Source organism: Capsella rubella, unplaced genomic scaffold (genome assembly GCF_000375325.1).
Source record: "Capsella rubella cultivar Monte Gargano unplaced genomic scaffold, Caprub1_0 scaffold_2, whole genome shotgun sequence".
In the NCBI taxonomy this organism is placed as follows: Eukaryota; Viridiplantae; Streptophyta; class Magnoliopsida; order Brassicales; family Brassicaceae; genus Capsella; species Capsella rubella.
Window position 1 is genome coordinate 12068909 of NW_006238922.1, and position 8298 is coordinate 12077206.

The 8298-nt window shown below is 31.9% G+C and overlaps 3 protein-coding genes across 3 annotated transcripts; all 3 read left to right on the forward strand.

Moving 5' to 3' along the window:
• Nucleotides 1-1837: 1837 nt before the first annotated feature.
• LOC17896057 (defensin-like protein 4) lies at nucleotides 1838-2429 on the forward strand. The gene is made up of 2 exons (XM_006303014.2): nucleotides 1838-1975; nucleotides 2081-2429. The coding sequence occupies exons 1-2, from the start codon at nucleotides 1912-1914 to the stop codon at nucleotides 2257-2259; spliced, it is 243 nt and encodes an 80-aa protein (XP_006303076.1). The 5' UTR covers nucleotides 1838-1911; the 3' UTR covers nucleotides 2260-2429.
• A 1227-nt stretch (nucleotides 2430-3656) lies between these two features.
• Nucleotides 3657-4273, forward strand: LOC17895216 (defensin-like protein 4). Its single transcript, XM_006300862.2, has 2 exons — nucleotides 3657-3779; nucleotides 3872-4273. Exons 1-2 carry the CDS (start codon nucleotides 3716-3718, stop codon nucleotides 4048-4050), a joined length of 243 nt encoding a protein of 80 aa, XP_006300924.1. The 5' UTR covers nucleotides 3657-3715; the 3' UTR covers nucleotides 4051-4273.
• Nucleotides 4274-6620: 2347 nt separating this feature from the next.
• On the forward strand, nucleotides 6621-7210 carry LOC17894270 (defensin-like protein 4). Its single transcript, XM_006303011.2, has 2 exons — nucleotides 6621-6758; nucleotides 6857-7210. Exons 1-2 carry the CDS (start codon nucleotides 6695-6697, stop codon nucleotides 7033-7035), a joined length of 243 nt encoding a protein of 80 aa, XP_006303073.1. The 5' UTR covers nucleotides 6621-6694; the 3' UTR covers nucleotides 7036-7210.
• The last annotated feature ends 1088 nt before the right edge of the window (nucleotides 7211-8298 follow it).

An 8298-nucleotide genomic window follows, 5' to 3' on the forward strand; every position in this document is an offset into this window, starting at 1 on the left:
ATAGTCTTTTAATATGTGGTTGAAAAACCAGCCATCCATCGTCGACTGTGTTCAGCATCTTATCTTTCTATTATGTATTGTCTACTACTAGCTAGAAGACCCTGTACGTGTTTAATTTGTGGGGACAAATAAAATTCTAGCTCCCCACCATTGCATTACAATTATAGCTTGATCTTAGGCTTTCTTCATCAGGCTACACACATATACGTTGAAACAAAGTAAATACTGTATACTCAATTAGTCATCATGGTTCTTAGAATTTATTTGACAACACTCAATATTGAGTTATCTTGAGTTATCTTGAGTTACGTATGCAGAAGAACTGAAGATGGTGGATGTTGAAAAGGGATTCAAAGCTTCCAATAAGTGGGGGTGTTTTAAACTATTTAATCAGTTTTTATTTTCTAATCAATTTAAGGATTTCCTATTTCTGTGGTAATTATAGGACATAATGAGTCCATGGAATTAATGGGTCTCGGTTACATTTGTAGCTTGTCTATATAATTATTATAATCTCATTATGAGAAAATAACAGAGATATCAAACTTAATCAGAGTAAAATATCATTTAGCAAAAGTGTTCTGTTTTCTATTCAACATCTCGCGATCTGTTTTCACATATGTTCTAACAACAGTTTGGTATCAGAACTCTGTTTCCAACATTTGAAGCGCAGAATTTGTGCCAGAAGCCAAGTGGGGAATGGTCAAGAAATTGTTTAAACTGCAAGGATAAATGTATAGTTGAGGGAGCAAGACATAGATCTTGCAACGCTGCCTTCCCAATTAACAAGTTTCTCTGTTTCTTCCCATGTTAATGTACCAAAACTCTTTGGTGCTTAACTTAACTGTATGTGTTATAAGGACTGTGAACTTCTTCATTCTTAATTATGAGCAATAACACATGAGTATATATGAACATGAGTTTTAGAAGTTTTGTCCTTCTCCATTCCTACACTGGGATAAGAATAAGAACCTTCTCCGTAAGAATTGTTGTTCATACTCATGTTTTTTCCTTGCGAATCAAGAAAATGCCCAATCAAGAAATAAAGTACCCTCTTTTAGCTCTATTACCTTTGCAATGAGCCTTCTAATTAAAAACAAAGAACAAGAACATTCATATCCATTTTAAAAACAAAATCCAATTTATACCATCTTCTTCAACTCTTCTGAACGTCGATAATTAAAAAAATTCTGTAACAATTATCTTTATAATTATATATACACGAACACTAATTTTTTTGTCCCTAGATTTTTTTTTCATAATTGTAAGATATTATGTTAGAAATCATTTTTCTGTTTTGGTGTGCCTGCCTGCCTGTCATATAAGAAAAATAAAAACAAAGGAAAAGGGATGCTGACTTGCTGAGTATGAAGCAATAACATATAGAAGTTTGAAAATAAAATTGAAAAACAATAGATTTACCACTAAAAAATGGAAATGTCAAAACTGTTTATGGACAATGGAACGAGCTTTACAAATGGTCCGCATCAGTGTCGCTAAATGCATCATGGTTCATTTTTTCAAACATTAATTGAACCGTTTAAACTACTTCTTGACCGAGTCAATTTAAGTAGCCGCCCATGTGAACGATGTGACACTTGACTCAAAGCCAAAGCAGTCGTCACTTAAGCTACATAGATAGAGAAGCAAGCCTTCCATGGGGAAAGATCTGTGGTGGAGAAACCAGCCGTCAACTATGAATAGACCAGAATGTTATCTTTGGTTGATATTCGCTACTTGAAGATACATGTGTTTAATTTGTAGGGTTACCACCAGACTATCGAAGGTACAAGTCGAAGACTAGCTCACCATCATATATTTCACTATAAATAGAAGTTGCTCTTAAGCTTTTTTCATCACACAACACATACAAACATACATACATTGGAAAAAAAAATACTAATAATCATCATGGCTAAGTTTGCTTCCATCATCACCCTTATCTTCGCTGCTCTTGTGCTCTTTGCTGCTTTTGGTGAGTAATTAATCATCTTATCATATCAATGAAAAATGTGTTTTTAGATGATATTTTCATATATTTCGATAACTAACCATGAGAAATAAATACATGCATCTGTAGAAGCACCGGCAATGGTGGAAGCACAGAAGTTGTGCGAGAGGTCAAGTGGGACTTGGTCCGGAGTCTGCGGAAACAACAACGCTTGCAAGAATCAGTGCATTAACCTTGAGGGAGCAAAACATGGATCTTGCAATTATCGATTCCCATACCACAGATGTATCTGTTACTTCCCATGTTAATCATATCAACCAAAAAGTCCGTGGTGCTTAAACGTGTGTATTTTACATATATAAAATAAGTCTGTGTCACTTAAGAGTGACTTGATGACATATACATGTGTTTATGTTTTAATGTTTGGTTTGGTTTGACTTTGTTGTTATAATGATATAAATATAATTTATGTACGACTGTTTCTTTCTTGTTAATATTTGTCTACAACAACCAACAGAACGACTGATTTTTTTTATTTTTCAAAAACATAAAGAATAAAAGTACACACGACCATTAATATGACCGAATTAGAATATGTCAAAAAAAGAAAGAAATCACCATTAGATGAGACAACCAAATTGATGCATGGTGGAGTAATGAAATGATAATTAATTGAGATCGTTGAATGACGGTAAAAGAAGTTCCAATATTTTTTCCTTAAAACAATAACTAATAGCAATAATGAATGGAAAAAATACATGTTTGGGGTGAAACAGGAACAAATAATCAAACACAATATATAGCATTTTGCTTATGTACCCTATTCAATTTAAAATTTAAAATCATGGATTTTAAAAACTAAATCCAAAACTCTAAAAATTATATCTAACCCAAACAAAAAAAGGTTCTAAACCCTGCAATGTATGCATTTCCTGAATTTAAAAGATTAGACTATATTTTTAAAATTTTAAAAATCTTGATCTCTTATCATCTTTCGGTAATTTATTTATGATTACCATTACGACGAGCAATTAAAGGTGGTTTAGGTATTTGATTCCCGTTTCGCTTTTTCAGTACGTACGTATATTCCCATGCATTACGTTCAAGGCCATGACTAAATAAAGAATATTTTGTTTTGTTTATCCATACCCGACTAAGCTAATTTCCCAGACCCTGCCTTCTCCGACGCCGATCGTCTCCTTCTGTTAGTAGAGAACCATTGGAGAATCATCTAGTTTACGGGTTATATGTGTTTCCAGGTGAATTCTAATGGCAAAAATCTGGTGAGAACGGTTTCTTGTTCTGCAAGCTTGGCGTAATGATGCTGCCCTTGAGATCAGCCTTTTACCATATCAATAGACAGTTACCCTAACTGTGAAAATATCTGACTTATCAAAATACTCGTGTAACTACGGCTCGGTTAAGATCTTATTTTCTTGAGCACATCAGATTAGCAGCCGCCTATGTAGATGATGTATCATATATATTAGCTCAAAGCCAAAACAGCCACTTAGATATTATCAGAGAAATATATGTGGTGGAGAAACCAGCCTTCAACTATGAATAAGTCAAGATCTTATCAGTTAGTCAGCTACTAGCAGACACTTAGTGATTAATTTGTGGGGTTACGATCCGTGATTATAAGATGCACAAATAGAAGACTAATCCACCTTCACTTCCCTATAAATAGAGGCTGTTCTAAACTTTATTTCTACACACAACACAATACATACATACATCGAAAACAAAGTAGTACCAATCATCATGGCTAAGTTTGCTTCCATCATCACCCTTGTTTTCGCTGCTCTTGTTCTCTTTGCTGCTTTTGGTGAGTAATCATCTTATCATATATGAAATAGTGTTATAAATCTTGTTTCATTTATTTTGATAGTTAACCATGAGATATGTATACATATGCAGAAGCACCATCGATGGTGGAAGCACAGAAGTTGTGCGAGAGGTCAAGTGGGACATGGTCCGGAGTTTGTGGAAACAATAACGCATGCAAGAATCAGTGCATTAACCTTGAGGGAGCAAAACATGGATCTTGCAACTATCGATTCCCATACCACAGATGTATCTGTTACTTCCCATGTTAATCAACCAAACATCTTTGGTGGTTAATCACGTGTGTATTTTACATAAAATAAGTCTGTGTTACTCTATGAGTAACTTTATGACATGCATGTTTATGTTTTAATGTTTGGTTGGACTTTGTTGTTATAATTCATGTACCACCTAAGACTGCATGCAGTTTCTTGTTTGGTTGGACTTTGTTGTTATAATTTATGTACGACCTTTTTAAGACTATATTTTCTTGTTCGTATTTGTCAGCAGCAGCCGTCACCCAACAGGACCACTCATTTTTATGTATCGAAATCGAAGTCATAAAACTAAAGAACATAAAGAAAAAAAAAGACACACGACCGTTAAAGACCGAATAAGAATATGTCAAAAGAAAAAAAAAATCATCATTCATAGAAAAAAATTTATATTCTAGGACGTTCACGTTATATCACCATAGCCACGTCAAAACCCCAATTTAATAGTTTGATCAGACAATTAATAGAGAGGGTTTTATGACGGTACGTGGCAAGAGTTAGACATCCATTATTTTTTGGATTAATAAGAATTATAGTACATTTTCAAAAAATAATTGGGAAAATAGTACATATATTATTTATAATTATAAAAATAGTCATATGGACCCACAATATGAGATAGAAGAAAACATGAGATAGGAAAAACGAGAGAAAATAAAATGACATGAGGGGCAATTTTTTTTCTCTGGATTTTGTTTTTTTTTTTCTTTTTTTTTTCTTTTTTTCTCTTACTTTTATCACCCCAAAATTTTTATAACTAACATACTAATTTTTGTAAAAATAATATCAATAATATTTTTAACACATAAAAATGTTTTTTTCTCTATAATTTGATATGCCTTTTGCTAATAAATTTTAAATTTTTTTATATATAAATATTTATTTGTATAGTTTAGCATATGTACAAATGTTTTTTTTACAATAGTATGTGTACAGACGTATGTACAAAAATATCCATACATAAATATGTACAAACATATCCGTACAACTTATTAAGTGTACGAATATATGTAAAAATTACTCATTTTTATCCGTACAGCTAGTATAGTATACCAAAATATGCATATTTATATATATTTGTACACTAATATGCTGTACGGATGATATTGTGTAATAATATTATTATTGTACAAAAACATAATTTTGTACGTATGTACAATAAATATGATGTACGAATTATATTATATAATTATTTTAATGGCAGACTCGTAAATACTATGTTTTCTGAGTGTTTAAATGTCCATAAAATAGTAGCAAATAGTGATAATGTACTAGTTTCCTAATTGTAAATAGTGTTTGTACTAGTTTTATAATTATTTTTTAAAAATGTAATACTTCTCCAACACACCCTTATTTTTTTAAAATTATATTTTATTGTAGTTTCTAATATTGGGTAGAGATTTTCATAGTCTCTCAGTTATATTATTTTAATAGATATATAATTTACTTTTTACTATTTATTTAAATTTTAAATAACAAGAAAAGATTAAAACCGATCACATGATCTCTCGAAAAGTCTCATTTGAGAAGTGGTTCTCATATCTCTTTTCAATTTTTTGTTTTATATTGTTAAAAAAAATGGGTGAAGCAATTAAGAACATATAAACAAAATTATACTCAGACTCAAACGGAGGTGTCTAAATTGCTATAGAGAATACTGGACGAGCTTTTACATACAGCAGCCATATATCGTTCTTTTACTTACTTCTTTTATTTTTTGGTATTCATATTTGTTTGTATTTGGACTAACTTGTGCATATCAAACTAACGTAACGCACAATATATAGCATTTTGCTTAGGTACCCTGAATTCAAAACTAAAAACATGAATCCTAAACTCTAAGAAAGTTACATCTAATCTAAAAAAGAGTTCTAAATACAACAAAAAGATGTATTTTCTGAATTTTAAAAAATGGATCGCTTATAATATTTCCGTAATTCCTTTGTGCTTTTATTTTCCTTTGTAACGAATTTACAGATTATACCTTAAGCTCTATATCCTCTAATTTTTGATGAAATTCACCGTTATGATGATAGTTAGAAAATCTACCGCCGATGAGAGCAACGCACTGATGAATCACATAATTTACGGTTAAAGGTGTCTCCCGGTGAAATCTAATGGCAAAAAAACTAATAAGAACGGTTTCTTTGTTCTGCAAATTAACTTGGCGGAACGATGCTACGTACTCTTGAGATCAACCAAACAATATGTTGATACATATACACTTGCCTAACTGTCAAAATATCTGACATGACATATATCAAAGTACTCTTGTAACTACCGCTTGGTTAACATCTTATTTTCTTGAGTCTTGACCACATCAGATTATGCCGCCTATGTATAAATCATTTGCTCAAAGCCAAAGCAGCCTACTTAGATATTATCAGAAAAAATATGTGGTGGAGAATAACCAGCAGCCATCAACTATGAATAAGTCAAGTTCTTATCTGTTAATATTAGCACTAGAAGACGCTTAGTGTTTAATTTGTGGGGTTACGATCTGTAGTTATAGGATGCACACATATACGACTAACTCACCATCATTTCATTATAAATAGACTCTGATCTTAAGCTTAATTAGTTCATCACACAACACATCAATACATACATACATTGAAAACAACACAGTTTAATAATCATCATGGCTAAGTTTGCTTCCATCATCCCCCTTATCTTCGCTGCTCTTGTTCTCTTTGCTGCTTTTGGTGAGTAATCATCTTTTTTTTTTAATGGAATTATGGAAATAATGTTTTAAATGTTATTTTGATAACTAACCATGAGAAATATATACACGTATATGCAGAAGCACCATCGATGGTGGAAGCACAGAAGTTGTGCGAGAGGTCAAGTGGGACTTGGTCCGGAGTCTGTGGAAACAATAACGCATGCAAGAATCAGTGCATTAACCTTGAGGGAGCAAAACATGGATCTTGCAACTATCGATTCCCATACCACAGATGTATCTGTTACTTCCCATGTTAATCAACCAAAAATCTTTGGTGGCTAAACGTGTGTGTATTTTACATAAAATAAGTCTGTGTTACTCTCTATGAGTAACTTTATGACATGCATGTTTATGTTTTAATGTTTGGTTGGACTTTGTTGTTACAATTTATGTACGACGTTATAATTAAGACTCTGTTTCTTCTTGTTCGTATTAGACCAGTATTAATTTGATTACAGCAGCTGACACCCAACAGGACCACTAATTTTCATGTATCGAAAACATAAAGAACAGAATTTTAAAAAAAAAACACACGACCGACCGTTACCTGACCGAATTAGGATGTGTCAAGAAAAAAAGAAATTCCCATTGATAAAACAAAATAAAACTTCTATTCTAGGACGTTCACTTTATTTCACTATAGCCAAGTGAAAACCCCAATTTAATAGTTTAATCAGACTACCAAATTCATGAATTGTCGAGTAGTGAAATGTTAATTAATTGAGATTGTTGATTTTTATTTTATTTTTTTGTCGTACGTAGTTTCTGATATTGTATAGTAAACAATAATAGCAATAATGAATAGAAGAAAAAAATGATTGGGGGTGTTACAAATAAGAACATCTGAATATATAAACAAAATTATACTCTTAAGCGGAGGTGTCGGTAACGCTATAGAAAACGGGACGAGCTTTTCCTTTTACTTCCTTCTTTTACTACGTACTGCTGTTTTTACGTATTCAATTTTTTTGTTTTTTTGTCTGTATTTGGACTAACTTGTTCATCAAAATAACGCACAATATATATATAGCATCTTGCTTACGTACCTTGAATTCAAAATTAAAAACATGAACCTTAAACTCTCTAAATGTAATCTAATCTAAGAATAGTTCGAAACCATACAAAAAAAAATACGATTTTCCTCAATTTAAAAGAATTCAATCATTATTTTTAGTTCAAAAACAAAATTTGATCGCTTATATAATCTAATTTCGTAATTACTTTATAAACTTTTTTCTTAGTTAGTTGGTATTTTCAGTTATTTTGCCAATTTCTTTGTTAACGAATTTACGAATCATACCTTAAGCTCTATATTCACCAATTTTGTATGAAATTCACCGTTACCTTCTTCTGATAGTTAGAAAAACTACCGCCGGCGAGAGCAGCGTAATGGATCACATAATTTACGGTTAAAGGTGTTTCCTGGTGTGTTTTAACTTGCGAAAAATCTAGCGAGAAGAGTTTCTTTTGTTCTGCAAACTTGGCAAAACGATGTTACTCTAGAGATCAACCAAAACATA

Coding starts and splice junctions, on each gene's coding strand:
- LOC17896057 (XM_006303014.2), top strand. CDS start 1,912: ATGGCTAAGTTTGCTTCCATCATCACCCTTATCTTCGCTGCTCTTGTG. Junction 1,976..2,080: donor TGTGCTCTTTGCTGCTTTTG/GTGAGTAATTAA, acceptor ATGCATCTGTAG/AAGCACCGGCAATGGTGGAA.
- LOC17895216 (XM_006300862.2), top strand. CDS start 3,716: ATGGCTAAGTTTGCTTCCATCATCACCCTTGTTTTCGCTGCTCTTGTT. Junction 3,780..3,871: donor TGTTCTCTTTGCTGCTTTTG/GTGAGTAATCAT, acceptor ATACATATGCAG/AAGCACCATCGATGGTGGAA.
- LOC17894270 (XM_006303011.2), top strand. CDS start 6,695: ATGGCTAAGTTTGCTTCCATCATCCCCCTTATCTTCGCTGCTCTTGTT. Junction 6,759..6,856: donor TGTTCTCTTTGCTGCTTTTG/GTGAGTAATCAT, acceptor ACGTATATGCAG/AAGCACCATCGATGGTGGAA.